The sequence below is a fragment of the Peromyscus eremicus genome, chromosome 10 (assembly GCF_949786415.1).
Source record: "Peromyscus eremicus chromosome 10, PerEre_H2_v1, whole genome shotgun sequence".
NCBI classification, from domain to species: domain Eukaryota; kingdom Metazoa; phylum Chordata; class Mammalia; order Rodentia; family Cricetidae; genus Peromyscus; species Peromyscus eremicus.
In genome coordinates, this window is record NC_081426.1 from 32,805,165 (window position 1) to 32,826,754 (window position 21,590).

The 21,590-nt window shown below is 50.5% G+C and overlaps 1 protein-coding gene across 3 annotated transcripts in view; it reads right to left on the reverse strand.

Annotated features, from left to right (window-relative positions):
* The window catches only part of Slc2a9 (solute carrier family 2 member 9), a 153,949-nt gene that overhangs the window by 53,407 nt on the left and 78,952 nt on the right, over nt 1-21,590 (reverse strand). For all 3 annotated transcript variants that reach the window (XM_059275800.1, XM_059275801.1, XM_059275803.1), the window contains one exon: nt 4,876-5,063. In XM_059275800.1, the coding sequence (XP_059131783.1) occupies nt 4,876-5,063 (188 nt within the window). The remainder of the gene's footprint in view (nt 1-4,875; nt 5,064-21,590) is intronic.

Below are 21,590 nucleotides of genomic sequence, written 5' to 3' on the forward strand. Positions count from 1 at the left end.
ACAGGCACCTTCTAGACGGTTCCATCTCTCCATGGAGATATGCAGACTCATCGGATAAAAAGAGCCTCTGTTGTCAGTCTGTGTAGGAGGCATCTGTGAGGCCATCCTCCTTGGGGATGGATCCTTAAGGAGCCCCAGCAGGAGCAGCGCTGGCATCTTTCTGAGTCTCCATTTCCATTGTCCAAATGCCTCCCTTTCAGACGCTGGTGCAGTGTTTTGATGAGGCAGTGTGTTGTGCCACCATTCTAGCCCTTCACACTGTGAGAAGACTGAGGAGAAAGCAAGAGCCCCACCCCACACAATGACACGGGAGTGGAGAGGTGCCCGCCGGGAACCCACTCTCTTCACAGAATGATTCAGATCCCTCTACTGACACCCAGGGCTCCTCTAGCTACTCGTGGCTGTAAACACAGTGGCCATGGGCTAAGAGATGTGGTCTGACCTTCTTTGCCAACATGTGCCGATGTCTGCCTCATCTTTGTCCCGTGTATTAGTGACTTTTATGGTGGTGACCAAGCTGACAAGAAGTAACTTAAGTGGATGGTTTTCGTTCTGTTTGGGCTCACAATGTGAGAGGGTACAGTGTGTCATGGTGGGATTCATGGAGGTGAGACTCCACACAGTCCACACAGACCAAGAAGCAGAGAGCAAAAAGGAACCTGGGCTGTGACCCCTGAGGCCTGTCCCACCAGGACACATGTCCAACTTGCTCATCTCCATTTTCTAAGCTGTCCATAGCATCCCTGAACAGCACCATCACCTGGGGACCATGTGCCCTAACACATGACCCTGTGTGTGTGTGTGTGTGGGGGGATAGTCCACATTCAAACTACAACACCCAGAGCAAGACAATGCTGACCTGGACATGCTTGTTGGACATGGTGATCAGAACCATGGTCTGGGAATCTTAGTTTACATAGCAAATCTGACTCTAAACGTGGTTCAGGCCCTTGAGGCAGCAGGTTTTCCTGGATCACCTGGGAGAGCTATGGATGCAATCACTCCTTATAGAGGGGAAATGGGGAGGCAGAGTTGGTCAGAGACATAGGGGAGGGAGAGACATTCAAACCTACTGTATTGCTGCTGACTCTGAAGATGGAGGAGGAGGCCACAAGCCAAGGAGAGGAGGAAGCTCCTAGAAAGCTAGGAAAACAGAGGAATGGCTTTTCTCCTGGTGTGTCCAGGAGAAGTGTGGCCTGATTTGATGTGGGGACCTCTGACCTCCTAAGCTGTACGATGGCAAGTGGTTTGAAGCCTGGGGTTGTTAGTACTGTGGTTTATTTTTGTCCGGCAGTGACAAGAAATGGATACACTGGAGAGATGTAATTCATTTATATTATGCTCTCCCCAGGGATGGGTTTTTTCCACAGACTGATCTATGGCTCTGTTTTGAGGCTTAGGCTTGCTCACGTATTAAACATCTTCTGGGTGCTTGCCTGGGCTTCATCCCTGCTGGGCGGAACCTACTTGCTTTTCCTCTGTGTGGCATGCTCAGGTCCTTATCCAGGTCAAAGCTTGGGTGCTTTTTCCTGACCCCATCCTGTTCTCTCAATAGCTGTGCCGTGAAACACCAGGCTAGCCTTCAGGCCAGGATGTGCGGAGACTAAGGGTACCTTGGGACTAAACCAGCTAAAATAGGCAGGGTTTGAAAACGGCCACACACAGGACAAACACAAGGGAGAATTGTAACCAAGTTGAAGCCCTGACCCATAAAACGCCTTTGGTGAGTGTCCTCAGCTCAGACATTAGACAGTCTGTCCCATTCCTTGTATGTCGAGTGTGTGTGTGTGTGTGTGTGTGTGTGTGTGTGTGTGTGTGTGTGTATGTGTGTGTATGTGTGGGGTGTGTGTGTGTGTGTGTGTGTGTGTGTGTGCGTGTGTGTGTGTGTGTGTGTGTGTGTGTGTGTAGATCTGAGGTCAACCTCAGGTGTCATTCCAGGTGTATCCACCCTGTTCTCTCACTAGCTTGGGCTTGCTGATTGCTAGGTGGCTGGCCACTGAGTCCCGGGTCCACTTGTCTGTCTCCCAGTGCTGGGATTACAGGCATGCACCACCATATTAGCCTTTTGAATGTAGGTTCTGGAGATGGACGTCAGGCCCTCATGCACACGGTAAGCACTTTACCAACGGGGCCCTCTCTCTATCTCTTAGTTCCTTCTTAGAGATTCCCTTTGTATAGAGAGGAGGGAGAGGAGGGGAGTGGGCAAGGGAGAGGAGTAACAACCTCAAGGCCCTTTAGCATCACTTGATCTTATTTTTAAAATAGCTGATCTTAGAGGCCACACGGCTAGGCAATGCGCTGTTAGTCTCCTGCTAGCTTGGCTGCAGATAACATTGCTGATGTGTAAGTCACGATGAGAACATCTGCTCAGGATGCTCTGCAGACTGGCATCAAATTCCCAACCCTTCTGCCTCAGCGTCTGGAGTTTCCAGATCAGTGTGTCCCACCAGACCAGCTCTCCTTTGCAGGAACGTGACACTACTTTCACTGAAAATGCTGAGTCTTGACTCAAGCCTGTCTCATAGGTGACTGAAGGGGGACAAATGGCAGGTCTGCCCAACATGATAACTAAAGGCGGATAACTCAGCACTGGCACAATCTGAAGAACATGGAAGCCAGCAGGGACTCGGGCATCAGTGAGTGGTTCTCAGCCAGGGCAACTTGACCTCCATCCAGGGCTGCAGCTGGGCAGGGGCCAAGGATGACACTGAACATCCTGTAACCTCAGGACGGTGGTTTCCAGCCTCAGGTGTAAACAGTTTGTGGCGTTGAGAAGCCCTGGCCTAGTGCAGGTGCTGGGGACTTAGAGAAGGGAGCAGGTGTGACTTGGCAGGGCCAGCACCATGCTCCCTGGACCTTGAGCTACTTGTAAGATACAATGTCTTTCTCATATAAGAAGTCCGTATGATGCATACACCCTATAAGACTTCTTGGGAACCAATGGGAAGGTGACTGGCTGTATTGACCAGTGTCTCCCAATCGACTGACCATAGTCATCTAAATGAGGGACAATGCAAATTTTAAAGCTACCTACTGTTTTTGTCTGGGTTAGTTCTTGGCCATGGCTTCTGCAGTATGGAAGAGAAGGCTGCAGTTCAGGGGAGGGCCTGGACCCAAGCCGGTGTGTCAGGCTTGCCGCTGGCATTTACCACTAACCAGCACGTGTGTTCCTTTGTCTATAAAATGAGAAAAGCATTGCTCGGTGGCTGCCTAGGGGTGAAGTGGGGACAGCGTGAGAAACACATACAGAGTACCCTGAGGGGGCACTGAGGTCCCTCACTGTTTTGGGCTTACGTATCTAGAACTTGGGACTCAGACAATTGGTGCCCAAATCTCCTATCTACAGCTTCTAGCAATGAACCTCTGGGGAAATGCCTCAGTATCTCTGTGCTTAACAGCGGGGCCTGAATGACAGCTCTGGACCCCACAAGGTGCTAATGTGTGCACCTGATCAGGAGCACAACAGAGTGCATAAAGTCAGGCCAGGGGGAGCAGATGGCCCAGGTTGCTTGCTATAGGTACATAGTGACAGCGAGGTGGGAAGCCAGGCCTCTGACTTAGTCCACAGCTCTTTGTCCTGTGTCAGGGAAAGTGTGTGAGCCAGGAAGGTAGAAACAGTCACCACCCCGCAGCCCACCAGATAGATTTTTCTGGCAGACCTCTGTGCAGTGGGGCTTGAAGACACATGGGCAGAATTCATCTGTTATAGGATCCGCAGATGGGAAATTAGGTCCTGGTGGAGGTGAAGGTCTGCCCAGCAATGTCATGGCTGTCCATCTAACTGCCTCATTAAGCATGAACCTCACATGTCCTTAAGACTCTAAGTATGAGCCTTAGGAAACAGTGCATCCTCCCTCTCCCTTCAGAACAAGGAGGGTCTGATATACCCGACCTTGAACTTGCCTGAGGGAGAAAAACCGGCAGAACCGGCCATGGCCGCTCTGGACCTAGACTGGGCTCTTAACTCTCCACTCCACATTGTTCTCTCTTAACCAGACCAAGGCAAAAAAGCAAAAATGACTAAGGAAGAAGTGACCTCATTTTACACCAGAGTTTCCGAAAATAGAATCTGGAGATGTTGACTTTAGGCAGAATGTGTGGCTGTGGTCTTCCTGGACAGTCGTTTCCCCTTTTCTGGACAGGAGCCCCACGGCCACTCCCTCTCCTACCTGAACACCACCCCGCGCAATAGTAGGGGGTGCTAGACTCTTGTTGAGCAGGTATAAGGGCTGAGGTTCTTTGGGGGCCTCCCCACAGCTCCCCTTCCCTGCCTCTGTTAAATGTTCTCGGCGCTGTGTGCCTGGAAGCCTGTCTGCATCCCTTGGTGGATGGAGAGCTGACCACATCCCAAGGTGAGGCATCCCACCTGGTTCCCCAGAAGCAACCACACTCGGCTTCCTCACTTCTCAGATTTGGGGATTTTTGCCTTCTGGAACGTTGAAGAGAGCCAGAAGCTTGGGGCCTCCAGAGAGGGCTCAGCTTAGACTCCGATAAGACGAAGCCAGCACCACCAAGATCGCTTCTATTTAAATCATTTTGGTCCGCTGTCCCTTTGACTTCCTGTGTCTGTTTATTGAGAGCTATGATACCTTATTTCCAGGGACACACAGTAGGACAACAGGTATTAGTGCAAGGGACGACTGTGCTGGCTGTGTGGATAAGTCCGCTCTATTCTATCCCGCTCTACAGAGGTGGGAACTGAGGACCAGCCAAGTTCTACAGATGTTCAAAGGCACAGCCTCAGTGGAGGTTTACAGAGCCAGGGTTTGAAGTCAGACATCCAGGGCTCACATTCTGAGCCACCCCCATTCTGGCCTCCCTCCCTTTCTCTGTTGATGCTGATGGGTATACGTTGGGGAAGGAGAGTATACTCACCGCATTGAGTCCACATAGCTGGTAGCTGGCCATGGTGATAACAACGGTGATGACCTGCCAGCGGACAAAAGGCGCTCTCAGCAGCTCCAGCACCGACATCAGGCGGAGGTTCCTCTGCACACGGCTCTCGGCCAGTACCTCCTCCAGCTCTCGGGAGACATCTGCTTTGCCCAGAAATGTTTGGAAGGCTGCGAAGAAGGACCGGCAGGGATTGGGATGTTGGCCCTCTAGGATGCTGGCCCTGAATGGGCCCCACTACCTGGACATACCCTTGTCAGGGGTCTTTGATCTCCTGGAGTCTATACCAAAACTGTGTTTGAAAATGGGGAGATGCACCCAGAGACATGCACCAATTTTCCTGAGGTCACCGAGTGGGCTGAGAGAGAAGCTGGGTCTCTTAATCGCCCGCCACAGAAAAGCAGAGCATGCCCCGTGTTCAAACCATCTTCCAGGGACAGTTGTCCCATTTACCTTCTATTTACAGTCCTGCCCCTCAAGCTGGGGAAAAACTGCATAGCATCAAGCATGTCAAACCTTGCTTAGACTCCCCCACCAGAACTGCTCTTCCAGTGAAAATTCATTGAGCACCTCCTGTGTGCCTGGCCCATCCTCACTGGGTGTCTGGAGGCTGGCCACAGGTTTGCCAACCCCAAAGTTGCCTCTATGGGTGGAAGAGGATTGAACCTAATGACCCTCATTAGGGTCCTTTTCACATGACCCTCTGGAATGGGGATGTCCGGAGTGTAATAGGTCTCAAGCAGGAGAGTGAAGAGCTACACGCTCTCTTGATGGATGTATTTCCAAGTCAAGCATTGCAAATTTCCAGCCATTGGAGGAACTGTATTTTACCCCTTGTACAAGCAGACCCTTGGGATTCTAACAGCCAGATCACACCGCATGGGTTCGGAGTAGAAGCCTGAATATTCATTGCTCTCAGTCTTCCCCTACAGGGAGAGGCAGCAGCGGTGGGTGAGGGCTCCTGTGGACAGTCCATTCCAGACACAGCAGGCAGTGTCCTTAATGACATGGCTCCTGCACCTCAGGCGTGTGAAATTGCCCTTTTTTAAGCAGAAAAGTAAAGTGGCTAAGCCTACTCCAGATTTTCCAGGCGGCGAGCCCAGAAGGGCTTCAGCGGTAGTGGGAGCGGCTTCCAAGCATCTCTTTGGAAGATCTGATTTAATGGTTTTGCCAGCACTGATTAAGGGTACAGGTGAGAAGTGGCTGGATTTTTCACTGCACACTAACCCACTGAATTTTGAAATTGTCTTCCGAGTTCAAGATGTAACATCCATGTCATAAAACAGGCCCAGAGTTTGCGAGCAGGAAAATATTTCCCTCACCTCCTTGATATGCACATTTCCATTACAAAATATGGGAAGCTTTATCCCCCCCCCCTTTCACCTTGAAATCCTCAGCCAAATTCAAATGCACAGGGCTCATCATAATTTTCCTCCACAACCTCGTCCTTGCTGACATCTCCAGGGTCTGACTCTCTCTCCCTGCATTTTCTCGTCCCAGCATCCCCTCTTGCACTGTTATTGGTTCTCTAAGCCCCCAGCACACATACCATCACCTGTCAGCACCAGGAGGTACCTGGCAGAGAACAGGTGCCCGGGTGATGTTTATTAGCATGGCTTAGATGGTAAATCTATAACCTTCCCCGACAACAGGGATCTCCACTTTGGCACCAAGGACATCTTGGACTGAGTAGCTGCAATGGGAGCACTGGTACATGGTAGGATGTTCGATGCCATCCCTGGATTCTACCCACAGTTGTGACGATCTAAAAGACCTCCCCGGATATTGTCAAGCACCTCCTGGGGTGACGCAAAGAGCAAGAGGCTCCTTGCTCCTCCCAAAGGGACACACACACACACACACACACACACACACACACACACACACACACTTGTCCCACCCTCTAGCATACCCCTTCCTCCCTTCCAGTGCAGGGCAGCGCCTCAGGACCCTAACCATTGGGCTACCCTTTGCTCGCTAATTTGCAGCTATGTTTGAGCTGCATAATCCCTGCTTTCTGTGATTGCTCTGAATGATGGCACTGTTGCTGGGGCTTTGATTTATTGGGGTTTGGGGCTTTTGCTATAGCAGGAGACCCTCTCCAACCAGAGATGTTTTTATGAGAGCGACAACCTGGCCTAAGCTGTATGAGGGAAGGGGTACTGAAAGGTGTCCCAGGCGGCTAGAGGAGGGGAACCTTTGGCAGCCGAAGAACATCCTGGAATTTGAGCAATGCAGACATCCGTGGGCACATGTGCCCATTGCTCTGTGTTCTTCGAAATTTCGGTGCCTGTCCACCATCTTGTTCATCAAGCTTCAGCTCAGTCAGTCCCCATCTCCTGCAGAGAGGAGCAAGCACAGAAGTGCAGGCCTGGGCCTGGGGTTGGGGCGAGGCTCCAAGGACATTCCGGGCCTAAGCTCACAATGGGGGTGCAGTGGTTAGGCTTCACTGACCATTTGATTGGGCTTAGGATCATCTAGGAGACAAACTTGTGGGCATGTCTGTGGGGAGTTTCTAGACTGACTTCACGTAAGGCAAGGAGACTCATTTAGCTGTGGGTGGCATCATCCATGAGCTGGAGTCCTGGGCTCGATAAAAAGGAGAATTCCAGCCCTCGTCTCTCTTCTTCTTGACTGTGGATGTGGTGTGGCAGCTGCTGCCTCATGCTCCTGCCGCCATGCCTAGCACAGCTCCTGTTGTCCTCCCTCCCCGCACAGGATGGACTGTGCCCACCAAGCAGGAGCCCAAATACGTCCTTCCTTCCTCAAGCTGCTTCCCATCAGGTAGTTCGTCTAACTAATACAGAGGGAGAGACCAGTATTTCTGGGAGCCCAGAAGGTGTCTGTCTCCCCTTGGAGCTGAGTACACAGTAATAAAACCCAGCTCTCCAGTCCCATGATGCTGTGGAACTTTCCCTGAGGAGACCTAAAGAAATATCTCATCCAGATGGGCAGACAGAGGCAGACCAAAGAAAGGTCTTGGTTCAAGTCCAGCTTGGGGAACCAATGAGCTTACTGGGGCCATTTATAGGAACACGGGGCACCCAAAGGCAGAGTGAGACATCACTGTGTTGCCCCTCTTCAGTGGCTGTTTAACACTTACATAGTGAGACCAGGAGCTCGGGACTCAAAGACAGCTCCACCACTAAGACACCCTTCCTCAGCAACTGTTTAACACTTATAGAGTTAAACTCTCAGCGGGATTCCTGAGGCCCTCACAAAGGTCCTCTAAGGGTATCATGGGCCTCTCCCCTCCCTCCACAGTGGAGTTAATGGATCTGAGCTCTCATGAGGGCCATCATGGATGCTTTGCTTCAAGATGGTGGTGTCACGTCCAACTTGGGGAAACAGTACTGATACGCTGCTCAGCCTCATTCACCTACACCAGCGAGACTGACAAAGCCTGTCCCTTCCCCTTGCCGTCTGTCCCCTGTGTTACTGTGGCAGGTGCGGTCCACAGCCTCTTGCAGCTTACCGTAGCCCCTCTCCGGCAGGGCTGTCCCCGACTAAGGCAGGGCTTGGTCCCCAGCAGTGAGCACCCATGGAGTGCCCTTGGCTAATGATGGAACAAAAACAACAAAGAAAAGCAGGACACCCGGATTCCTGGTGCCACACTGTCCCTGGAGCTGATGGGTTGTCAGGTGGGAGTGTTGTGGGGGTAAGGGGTGGAGCCCTGGTCCCCACAGCTGAACCTGCCTCTGGATGAGCCCCAGTCACCAACTGCCCTTCTTTTTTCCAGCTTTCCTTCCCTGTCCCACTTCCTAGCTGCCATCCTTACTCAAAGAAGTCCCAATATGTCCTCACAACCTGGGTCAGAGAACAGTTACCTGCTCTAAACGCCTTGTGGTCACAGACACCTAGATACCACATCTCTGAGCCTTGCTGGTTCCAATTTTTTTATTTTATGTATCATATTTTCTATTTAATTTTATGGCAGGATCTTACAATACAACCTAGGCTGGTCTCAAACTCAAGAACTCCCTGATCTAGCCTCATGAATAACGGAATTATAGCCACGCAACCCTGGGCCAGGATGCCTTTCATCTCTAGAGCCCAGGAACTCCTCCCTGCCCAAAGCTCAGGAACTCCGCATCTCCAATGGGGGCACTCGTTTCCAAGGTCTCTTCTCCAAGGTGATCAAACTGATGGCCTGTACGGGGGCCCTATCCCACAAATCCAGCTGAAGTTCTCAACTGTGGCACAGAGCTATCTGAGCTCCCTCCTCCCTGCTGCTCTGGATGCTGCGCTGGAGAAGGCATTACCCCACTCTACAGACTTGCCTCTGCTCCTGGCCCATGTTGTTCCTTCTGTCTGGGACACCCACCACTTTGCCCGCCTGGAACAGTCTTTTCTGAGGATGTGTTGAGCAGACATATCTCCCAGGAGGCCTCCTTGTCCCATCATAGCTACCCCATAACCTTTTCTCATCTGGCTTTCTTTGCCCCTGTGTCTGCTTCTCTGGGGGAACTTCTTTCATTCTTGACTAGGGTGATCTGTCTTCATGCCTGAAGTGTTTTACCCAATGAGCAATCTCCCCTGACAAAGGGACAATGTAGGGGACACTGCCATATGATGGGAAGGATGTGGGCCTGGGAGCCACGACGGCCTGGGCTTCACATCCTGCCCTGCCTCCCTTGTGTGACCCAGGACTAGTTAACCACTTCCTGTCTGCTACACTTGATTCCATAAACTAGAAATGATAAAGCCCAGCTATCAGGTTGTTTGGGGACTAAAGTTACTTTCACTCACAGAGCTGGAACATAATTGATGTTCAACAAATAATAATTTTCACTATCACATTTGTCTGCGGAGCCGTTTTGCACGTACGGTCCCCTGACATGTTCTGAATGAATGAATGAGCACAGAACTCCTGCTACAGGGAACAGGGAGCATGATAGAAACACAGATGTGGAGAGTGGCAGGAACGGGGGAAGTATGTTAAATGTCTATCTACCAATTAAGTCAGCAAAGAAGCCCTATAGCTGGCCTGGCTTCTCCTCACTGCCCTGGAGGCTGCGTCCTAACAGCCAATACGTTTGGGGGTAAGCCCCCATGACAGCTCACGAGGGGACTGAGCTTGCATGTCTTACAGGGCCTCTGAGAGCCATGCTGCTGCTGTGAGCTCTGTGCTAGCCCGGGGAACCCTGATGTGTTGGACTGTGCAGGGACTCACCAGCCCTGTGGGTGCTCATTAGTATCAGCAGGAGTTCACTTTGTGGGAGACCACCATGGCCCTTGGCTGCACTCTGAATCCTGTGCCAGGAAGACAGGAAGCAGCTTCCTGTCCTCAGCCTCTTTGAACAAATTCACATGTTCTCCCCTCCCTAGGGCCACATGCTTGCAGTCTGGAAGAAAGAACTCTGAAGGCTGTGGGACAGGGTGCAGCTGCAACCTGGGAGATTAGAGCTGGAACGGCTCTGCTTTTCCAGAGACCATGTTAGTCAGCTTTCAGGGTCCCTGGCCTGATCTCTCGTTCTAGTAAGTTCTAAGTACCGATGATCCCTTGGGGATTGAAAAAGGGGCTTTTTAAAGAGAAAGTCTCTGAGCTAATTGGCAAAAACTGTAGCCCCATTCAGCCCATGCTCAGAACATTTTCTGAGTCACTGATCTGGTCCTGATGCTGTGCCATGTACAGATGGAGGATCAAAAGCTGCAGAGCCTGAGGAGGTGGTGTCCTTATTGCATAATCATTAGGTGTGTCCCCTATAGTGATTTGAATTTGAATGGCCCTCATAGGCTCCTGATTAAATACTTGTTGGACCTGTTTGGGAAGGATTAGGAGGTGTGGCTTTGTTGGAGGAATTGTATCACTGGGAATAGGCTTTGTGGTCTCTAAAGATTCATTCTCAGTTCACCTTCTGCCTCCTACTTGAAGATCAAGATGTGAGCTCTCAGATGTTTCTGCCACTATGCCTTTGCTTGGTCATCATGGACCCTAACCCACCCAAACCGTAAGCCCAATTAAAGGTTTTCTTCTATAAGCCTTGGTCACGGTATTTCATCGTAGCAATAGAAAACTAACTAATAACTGCCCACTGCATAATCATGTCACATTTTCCCATGTGGGCTTAGAGTTATTTCTGTACTAGAAAAGGCTGCATGTTTCCTTGACCCAAACGCTGGGTGAACGCAGTTGGTGGATCAGGGTTGTATGCATATGCCACTCTCTGACTATGTCCCTACATGGCGGAGATGCCAGGTCTATGGATCAGGACCCACCCTTGAGACCTTAGTTCACTTCATTACCTCCTTACACATCCATCTGCAGGCACAGCCACTCTGTAGACTTGGAGCCCTGTGGTGAATTGGGGGACACATAGTTCAGTCTGTGGCACCTGCTGGAGTTCTTTTCCACTGCTGTCATGGATTTCTGAGTCCCCACATCCTGCTGGCCAAGTCTGGGTCAGACTTTCAGCCCTGAGCTCTTCCAGATCAATGAAGTGGTGTCTGGAGCTATGGGTGTGCCTCACAAACTCAGACAGAGCTGAAGTCGATCACAGCCCAATGCTGCACTTCAAACATCCCCCATAACAGTGCCCTGTATTTAAAACACAGAGAGCTGGGGCCACCCCAGGATGTTGCCCCTTAGCTGTGGGGCCTGGACAAATCATCCCTGCCTCAAGCCTTCTTCCTCAGGCTTGATGCAATAGCCAAGGCAATGACTTGGTGTCTGCAAAGCTCACTCATGTCTATGAGTGTGCAAACGTGTGAGATATATATCTGCATGCCAGGGCTGTGATGGTTCATCTCCACTGTCAACTTCACTAGATTCAGAATCACCTAGGAGACACACTTCTGGATGTGTCCTTGAGGATGTTTCCCGAGAGGTTTATCTGAGGAGGGAAGACCTACCCTGAGTGTGGATGGTACCATCCTATGGCTTAGGAGCCCAGACTGAAGGAAAGGCAGAAGTGGAGAAAGTGAGGTGAACATCGACATTCATGTCTCTCTGCTTCCTGGTGCCCAGAGATGTGAGAAGCAGCCTCATGTTCCTGTCACATGCCTTCCCTGCCATGATGGACTGTACCCTCTGACCAGGACCCAGAGTAAATGATTCACCCCCTACACTCCTGTCAGACAAGTAAGGAATACAGAAGCCTCCTTATGACCATACCCCCGTATTCAAACTCTGCCTTTACCACTTCCTTGAAGATTCTGGGCCTCAGTTTTCTCACCAGGAAACTGGACATAATAACATTGGGGTTGTTGCTAGTACTGAGGGAGGGAGAATGCAGCCAGCACAAACATCATTAGAATGCTACCTGGCTGCTACTGAGCAATGGGCACTATAAATAAACAACAGGGGCTAGGAATGTAGCTCAGTGATAGAGCCCTTGCCTAGCAAGGCCCTAGGTCTGGTCATCAGTACTGTGTGTGTGTGTGTGTGTGTGTGTGTGTGTGTGTGTGTGTGTGTGTATGTGTGTAATCAATACACTGACAATTGCAGTAGGTGCTGGCTACATTCTCCCTCCCTTGACCTTCCCTTCCTTCTCTTTGTCTAGACAGTGGGTACAAAATACTGTAACTTTCTGTTGTGGCTTAAGTTGTACACTTGTTATTATATGGTACCTGTGAATGTGAGCTCTGGAAACAGTACCATGTGTGTTGCTGTTGTTGTGGTGGTGGTGGTGGTGGTGGTGGTGGTGGTGGTGGTGCGGTCACCCTGGGGTGGCCTGGTTCATCTGATTCCTGTCTTTGTAGGCAAAGGAGAATGAAGAACAGATGATGGGGCTCACTGGGGCTGAACAGATGATGAGACTGTAAGTATGGAGAAGGCTGGGGGATGCAGCTGCCAGCCAAGGCACCCTGTGGGTGTGGGAACACTTGGAGGACCAGAAGACTAAGTATGCGGCAGCACTGGGGTTGCAGGAAGACTAAGGATGCGGGAGGATTGAGGATGCTAGGTACTAAGGATATGAATGACTAAGGGTGCTGGGGCACTAAGGACACTATCCATCACCAGCTAGCAGAGAAGTGGGGCTCTGTCAGTACTTTGACTTCCTACTTCCGGTCCCCAGAACAACTGCACAGAGTTAGTTATGTATAGCTAGTTGATCTGAGCTGGCAGCTTGTGACGCTGCACTGTGGTGACAGCCATACTTTATCTCTGTGATCTCTTGCAGAGTGAAGCCCAGAGTGGTCTGGAGGCTTCTTTCCCATGACAAAGCAGGCAAAGGAATGTCACACAGAACATGGCCAATGGTTCTCTGTGATCCTGTGCAGAGAGATGCTCCAAGCTCTTCGTTATGCACAGTGTAGGACTAAAGACTTCTAAAAACAGGAGCTTTGTCAAGCCATTTCTTCTCAACTGCTACTGGTATTTAAGAGCAGGACATCATGGGGCTTCCAATGCAGGGTCAAGGTCTCTTCCTTATCACAGTGTGAAAGGGTGTAGAAGGAAGTGTTGAGGGTCTATGGAGCTTCATACAATTTTACTGTGACTGGGCCTGGAACCTCATGGCCTGTATGAGGGTATGGGAGACCCCACAGTGTGGAGAAGCCAGCCAGGCAATCATTGTTTTCCTTTGTGATCAGCACATAGTGATAAATTGTTTTTGTACAGTTTACTAGTCAGTGAATTGGATAATGATTAGCAAATTGGAGGATGATAATTTTGTCTTTTGATTGAATTAATCTGACAAATATACAGATCCCACCAAGGATTCAAGGTGTGGTGGTGTATGCCTGTAATCCCAGCCCTAGTGAGGAGGTTGCGGGGGCACCAGGAGCTGAGGGTCATCATGGCTACTGTGGTGATTTGACATGTCCCCCATGGGCTCATGCATTTGAATACTAGGTCCCCAGTGGATGGTGCTCTTTGGGGAGGCTTAGGAGGTGTGGCCTTGCTGGAGGAAGTGTGTCACTGGGAGTGAGCTTTGAGAGCCTAAGGCCTTGCTTGACTTCCAGTTTGTTCTTTCTGCTTTGTGCTCGTGGTTCAAGATGTGAGCCCTCAGCTTCTGGACTGGCTGCCATGCCTGCCGCTGGCTTCCATGCCTCCCTGCCATGCCGGGCTCTTATCCCTCCGAACTGTAAGCCCAAATAAACTCTCCTGTGAGCTGCCTTGGCCATGGTGTTGTATCACAGAAACAGAAAATTAACTTTTACAGTTAGAGAGTGTGCTTGAGGCCAGCCTGGGGCTACAAGAGACTGAGTCAAAACAAAACAAAACAAACAAACAAACAAAAAACTCTTCAAAGAAATTGAAGATTTAAAAACCAACAGAGACAGCACAAACCAAGATGTGGCACAGTGGGGACACTGCCTGTACTTTAGTCACAGGGCATCGCAAGTTCCAAGGGCATTGGCTGACAACGCCTGGCAGAGCATAAAATTAATAAATAATTAATTAATAGTAATTAACAACAATACCTCCAGGTAAGGGGACATTTCTGGAGGAGTGTAAAAGTAGCAACTTTTAAATGAAATCATGCAATGAAAAGAGATCTTTGGAAATGTTTCTGTTTGGTAGTCAAAACTGTGTACTCAGATTGCCAATGAGAATTCTTGTATCTGTACACCAGGGCTGGGGAGATGGCTCGGTGGGTAAGGAGCTTGACAAAAAAAAGGAGATCTAAGTTCAGATCCCAGAACCCAGGCAATGCCAGACACAGTAGTGTGTGTCTGTATGACCAACACTCTTACGGCAAGATGGGAGGTGGAGACAGAATCCTCAGGTGACTCTGGCACACACAGCAGCAAACAACAGAGACCCTGTCGAGGACTGGTGTATGGCCACCTGTTTCGTGTGTGTGTGTGTGTGTGTGTGTGTGTGTGTGTGTGTGTGAGAGAGAGAGAGAGAGAGAGAGAGAGAGAGAGAGAGAAAGAGAGAGAGAGAGAGAGAGAGAGAGAGAGAGAGAGAGAGAGAGAGAAATAACCCCCCCAGCATCTTGTAAAGAGTTTTTTCTTTTCATTCCTGCTTTAAAATAATCCAAACGAGTTCTGTGAGCTTTGCAAAATTGCAGTTGTCTATATAAAAAGTGAATTTCTTTAGACTGTTTCACCAGGGTGGACTGATTGACACTGGGGAAGATCTCCATCTTCCTGGCCACGTTTCCATTTCCCCAGACGCTTTGTTCTGGGGATGGAGCTGGGCAGTAAATGAGATGCACTGGGCAGCAGCCTCGCCTCCTCCTTCTGAAGGGCTCTGTGAGTTCATCTTACTGCCAAGGCCAATTGTGAAACTGGTTTGGCTTCTGCTTGCTCTCTTTAGAAAAGAAAAGAGACAAGTTCTCTCTCTCTCTCTCTCTCTCTCTCTCTCTCTCTCTCTCACACACACACACACACACACACACACACACACACACACACACACAGAGAGAGAGCACATTCTGCAGACCTCTTGGCTTTATCTAGTTCACCTGTGACTGACCTATGAGGTGACAAGGTTAGCATTGTCATTCTGCAGGTAAGAAGGGGGAAGGGACTTGGCCTGAGAAGGGGTACCTGAAAGCACAGGCTGGGAGGTCTGTGTGAGGAGACTGTAGATGTGAAGGCTCGAAAGCCAACAGCACAACACATGTCATAGGGGAATTGCCTGGGACAGATAGGTCAGTCTCACTGGACTTCTGAGCAGCCCCTGCAGGAATAGCTCCCAGGATGTCCCCACAGTGGGGCTGGATGCTTATCTGAAGAGAATTAACTCCCCATACATCCACACTGCACTGTACATGGGCTGGATGGGCTCCTGGCCAAGGAGAACATATGGCGTGTTGAAGGCTGGGAAATGTCTGCACACGTCTGTGCTCACAGCTGTCTCACAGCTGGGTGCCAATTGCAGTGGATCATTGGAAGATGAGCCAGGGACAGAAGAGGCCAGGATCATTCCTGGGGCTAGGTGCTCCTGAAGTCTCCTTCTGAGCATCAGAAATGGTCCCTGGGAGCTGTCTTAGTTGACATGAGCTGCTGGAGGGAATATCCCAGATGGGGCTTAGACAGTCTCACAGTCTGGAGGCTGGAAGTCTGAACTGTGTTAGTTCTCTGGGCTGGTATATGGTCACCTGTTTTGTGTGTGTGTGTGTGTGTGTGTGTGTGTGTGTGTGTGTGTGTGTGTGAGAGAGAGAGAGAGAGAGAGAGAGAGAGAGAGAGAGAGAGAGAGACAGAGAGAGACAGAGACAGAGACACAGAGAGAGACAGACAGACAGAGACAAACAGAAAGAGAGAATGAACACTCTTGTAATGAACACTCTTGTCTCTCTTGTAAAGACACTAACAGCACCCTTGGGGCCCCACCTTCATGACCCCATTTAATCTGATCACCTCTCAAGAGCTTCGCTTCTGAATGCCATCATGCTGGGGCTTAGGACCTCCATCCAGGGGCAGGCAAACCTTTGGTCTCTAGCAGGAACTTGGAGCCAGACCTCAGAAGTGTCATGACCTTGGTTTTCTCCTCTTCTCCTCACTTTCTCAATGCTATTTTGCATATGGAGTCCTAGGCCAGGAGGCACTCCTGGCTTTTGCTCCTGAGGCCCCCTGGCTGCCAATTTCACCAGGTGAGTTCTAAGAGCTAACTTTAGTATGGGCTCCTCTGTACCCAGAAACACAAACAGGGCTGTCTGGGATTGCGGCTTTCCCACCTGGAGCCCGAGAGGAAGATTATTTCCTCCAGCTTCTGTCTCTGTATAGGGGAGGCCCCAGGCACAGGAAACTTTGGGAAGGAAGGTGTTGGCGTGCATGCTGCAGCTAAGCAGCAGCTGCCATGGTGACTTCTGTCCTCGCCCGGACCTGTCAGCACTGGAAGCTGTTGGAAACACTACTAACCTGGGGACATTTCTCGGCAGAGGCTGGGTATGGGTAGGGCACTTGCTGTCCTTGGTAAGGCCAGAATAAGGACATGGGCAGGAGCTTTGATGTGAGGGCATCAGTCCAGCATAGGAACTTCCTGACTCATGTGTCTAAGGATGGACTGGCTTTGGGGACTGTGAGTTCTTCGTCCCCAGAAGTGTACAGGGCCATGGTGGCTACCTCAGAGGTGCTGTAGATCCAGGCTCCAGCAGGAAGACAGATGGGCAAGGGGATCTCTGACTACGTGTCTGCTCTGTGGATGATGGGACCAGGTGAGGTGACAGCTTCTGAGGGGGAGGAGAGGGCAGAGCAGACACCTTCCATTTGAACTTGTTGACCCCAGGGAAGAGGTGGTCTCAGACACCTGTAATTGACAGCTCGTCTCAGAAAGACATTAGCCTGTGGAGAACGGCCCTCCATGAGTCCATTTGCCCATGTCATTGAAAAATAGTCCAGCCCAGGCCTCTCCCAGGCACTTCTTATACCCTTTCTTCAGTTTGAAAGCAAGCAGTCTCCTACAGCTTTCACGTCATTCATATTCCTGGCCATCCTCTAGTCATTAGCTCTAAAGAATTTGAAAAAGGAGAACATGTTCATTTCTCATCTGGAACGAAGCCTGCTGGGTGGTCCAGTCAGCTTCTGGGCTGGAAGTGGTGAGGAATTCAGATCTAGAGCCACTTACAGACTCCAATGACCAAAGCAGAGCTGGAACCCCAAGGAATCGGGAGCCTGGCATTAGCTGTACCTGCTACATGCACCTCACAGACCTTCTCCCTGTTGCAACAGCCTTAGAAGGTGGGTGCTGCTACATGTGCTGCCCTCCAGGGACTTGGGGAATCCTCAGATGACCTCAGGTATCTGATCACTTTTTCCTCACACCCCGAAAGAACATTGAGAAAATCCCATAGAACAGAGAAGCTAAGGGGAGACTTGGTTCAGTTCCGTTTAGCTTCAGCCTTTGTGGGCTGTTGTGCGGTGGGGGTGGGCCATACAGACCCGCCAACTAAGAGAAGCATGAGGCAGGGTTGCTGCTGCAAGGAGAAGCTAGAGAAACAGTACTGTGAGGGGGGTGCACATGAGCCGCACTAGGCCACTGCCAGCTCTGCGCTTACCGCCTTTTAGCATTTAGGAAACGAGGAACTGAGAGATCAAGTCCCTCAGGGGAGCAGGAATCTCCACTCTTGCACCGCTGTGAGTCTGTGTGGGTGATGCAAGCTCAGGTCAAGGGATGGCAATGACAGGAGGTGGTCAGAGACAAGATGACCCACTTTTGCACTATCATGTCCCCCGCACAAGAGTTTAGGGCCACCTCTAAACAGAGGGAACACCTTCTCTCTCTAGTACTATCTCTTTCCCTGAGGTGGAATTCATCGGCCCTGGTATGGGCGCTCATGGCAGTCATCTCTCCATAGGCGTGGCTTCAAGTGGGCCAAAATATCATCATGGCCACGTGCTCCTGCGGGATGGGAGAGAAAGCGGCAGCTCTACCTCTGTCCCTGTGTGAGCTCGACAGTCATGTGACAGCAGGATATGTGGCTGTCTTCAGGAAGGAATAACAATGAACACAATACAGATCGAACTCACACGCTCCTGGAGGGCCACTCTGAGCTGGGGTGCCTGAGAGGACTGCCCCTCATGAATGGGAGGCTTGAGCAAGAGCACTGGTTTAAATCAATAAATAGACACACGCGATCCCTCCCTAGTCTTTAGATGCTTGATCCAGCCACACATGTCCACGGGATTAGCACCAACCTGACTGCACACATTCCACAATTATCCTCACTTGGTCCATGCCAATCATCATCTTCCTGCCCACTCAGCTGCCACCTCCTTCAGGAAGCTCCCTCTGTTCTCCCTGGGAACCCAGGGCTTCTCTTCTGTGGCTCTTGGCACAGGATAACACTACTCTGATCTTCAAGGGCATCGAGTTCCTGGTGAACTCTCTTATGGACTATAGGCTTCAGCGCTCAGGGCCCTGCCTGGCTTTGCTCCTTATCTTATGTTCAGGGTTCTGTGTCCTGGGACATTGATGAGAGAGTCAATGGAGAAACCAATTCATTCTTTTTTTCTAGCTGCCAGGAAGCTCAGAGGTATTTGGTGGCTCTTCCTAGAAAAATGACAGAACTATTTCCTGTGGCCCAGCCATTGTCAGAACCAGGTTAGAAGCACTTCATGTCAGTTAAATAATTAACACAATGCCACAGATGGGCACACAGGCGAGTCTCTGACTGTTCCTCGCTTCCATGTTGCCTGGGTTGCCTGACTCACAGCCCCATTCTGCCATCTTGAAAGTCGGGCTCCTTCAGCCAAGTCCTTCTCATGTGATGTCCCCTGGTTTGCCCCCTGACTCCAATTCTACTTTCTAGAAGGATCCTTGTGATTGTACTGTCTCCTCTTAGGCCGAGGCTCTTCCAGTCTGAATTCTGCTGATGGGCAGCCTCAGTTCCATCAATGACCTTCATTCCTTTGTCTCGTGCCACCTTTAGTCTTGACTGTAGGCAGGATGGGGTTGAGAGCCACCCAGGGGATTGATACGGCTCACTCTAGGTGTGTCCCAGAGGATTAGATCAAGAGGGCTCTGAGATGATGAACAGTTTAATCCATGGATGGATTTAGAATGTGACTAGACTATCTGGACAAGGCGGAAGTGTGGAAGGTGGGGCCCGGCTGGAGGAAGTGGGCCACCAGCAGGCGTGCCTTTGGGAGCTGTCTCTTGCCCTGACCCTTCCCTCCCTGTGAAAGCTCAGCTCTGGTTCCTGTTCATCACAGTGTAAATTACTTTGCCACATCATCCTACTGTGATGGCCCGAGGCCTCCGAAACTGGCCTTCTCCTTATGTTGTTAGTAGTAGGTATTTAGACATGGGGCGCAAAGACTGATGAACACACCATGTCTTTACCTCAGGCTCAGGCTCTGGAAAGTAGAAAGTAGACCCCTTTTAAGGAGGGGATGGTGGAAGCCATTTTTCTGCCTTCCACACTAGTACCATAAGGACCTCAAAACAGTGGGGGCTGTTTGTAGAGCTGGAAGACCCGCTGAGATTTTGTAAATGTTCCCCTTGTTTATAAGGCAGAATTCAAGGCTCCGAGAGGCTTGGATGCTGAGCCACAGGAAGGTAGCTTAGTCAGTGCCCTGTGCTACTTCACCTGCTTAGTCAGAGGCACCAGGCCACGGAGGAGATGGAGACATCATGTGTCCACGGAGTGATGAGAGCAGACCCTGCCCCAGCACTGGACCCCTGATGACCACGCCAGGCTTTGGAAGGCAGATATGCTCACCGCTGTACTACCAACACTGCGCCAACACGCCATGCTTTAGTGTTTCCTTTAACCACGCTGCTCCTCCTCTCATCCTTGAAGTGAGCTGAGAATACAAGGTTTCCTCGGACCATCGAAACACTTTGTTCTAAAGCAGAGCCCAGATCCTCTGGATGGCGAGGGCTGAGGCCCAGAGACTCAGATCTGCATGAACCCTCCACGCAGAGGTCAAGATGGGTGCAGACACAGAATAGGTACAGCTGCTGGTCTCGACGCTCTGCCTTAAAGGACAGACCATGATGTGTGCATGCCTGTCTCTCGGCTGGTCCATCTCCCTGACTGCCCTTCCAAGCATGATGCATGGAGGCAGTTCCCAGCAACCTCAAGGCTTTTCCTTAGCTCATGCATGTGGGTGGGTTGTGTCATCAACCTTCCAAGGCATATTCTTCATGCACCAACTCATTCCCATTTCTTGCTATGCTTCCCATGGCTGCTTATATAGAGCCATGAGCCGTCAGCCTCTGGAGCCCCACGTGGCTCTACCAGCTGGTCTCAGTCACCCAGCCACTCTCACTCTTGCCTATGTGGCAGAGTGTGGCAGTAGCCAGACACCAACCCTCATTGCCCTCTTCCTTTGGAGCAGACCCTGGCATCTGTGATAACAGATGGCTGAAGAACTGCATTCCCTGCATTCCCAGGCTCTGTGGGAGGGAGGGGAGGCTGTGAGATCATGTTCTGTCCAAGGGGACATGAGCAGAAGAGTGTGACATTGATGAGGGGAGCCCTTCCTCCTCACTTGTTCACTTCTGGCTGCAACTCAGGGTGATGGCAGCCACTGTAGAAGAGGAGACCTTCTTGACCCTGATCTATGAAGTGTCTATCTATGCCCATCACATTTCCCGTGGTGACGTTTCATTTCCACTTTCTCTTGGGACAGATTTGGGCTCTTGTCCCCAGTTTTAGACTCAGACAGTGTCTCTTAAATAACTAAGATCCTGAGCTAGGACTTGATCCCTGGCCACTGTGAACTAGAAGTAGGATTGAGTGGAAATGTCTGAAAGGGCCTGTGGGACCTGTTACATTGCTGGCCCCCATTCATGGCCTTTCTATGCCTGTGTCCTTTACCCTCTGAGTGTGTAGCCTCCTCCCACTGACTCTGAACTTGGTCGTGTGATTTACTTTAACCAATAGGATTTCAGATTAGGACTGGCGATCTTCGTGAGCATCTTCCTGAGCTGGCTTGCTTGATGATGAGCCACATGGGGGAAGAACTGAGGCCAACCTTGGTCAGTCACTGACCATTGAATAGGTATATAAACCTCAGTTTACCCTAGGAAGAATTTCAAGGCCAAATCCTATCAAGGTTAACAGAATCACACAGCGCCTCGTCAGACTCAAGACAAATGCTGAGTTTTGAGTTTTGAGGCATATGTTATGTAGTATTATGGAATAGCTGACTGTTACAAGACCCTTTCCTCCAATATTTTCAACAGGGCAAGTGTATTTCTTGTAGTGTCAAGCAAGAAGCCAGGAAATGCAGTGTGCATCCATCTTTTTGTTCAAGTTCAATGCTACCATTGGCTTCTCCATGTCACTGGCCAAGTGACTCAATGCTCAGTTTCTGTCTTTGCCTTTGTCTTAAAGCAAGACTAAAGACAC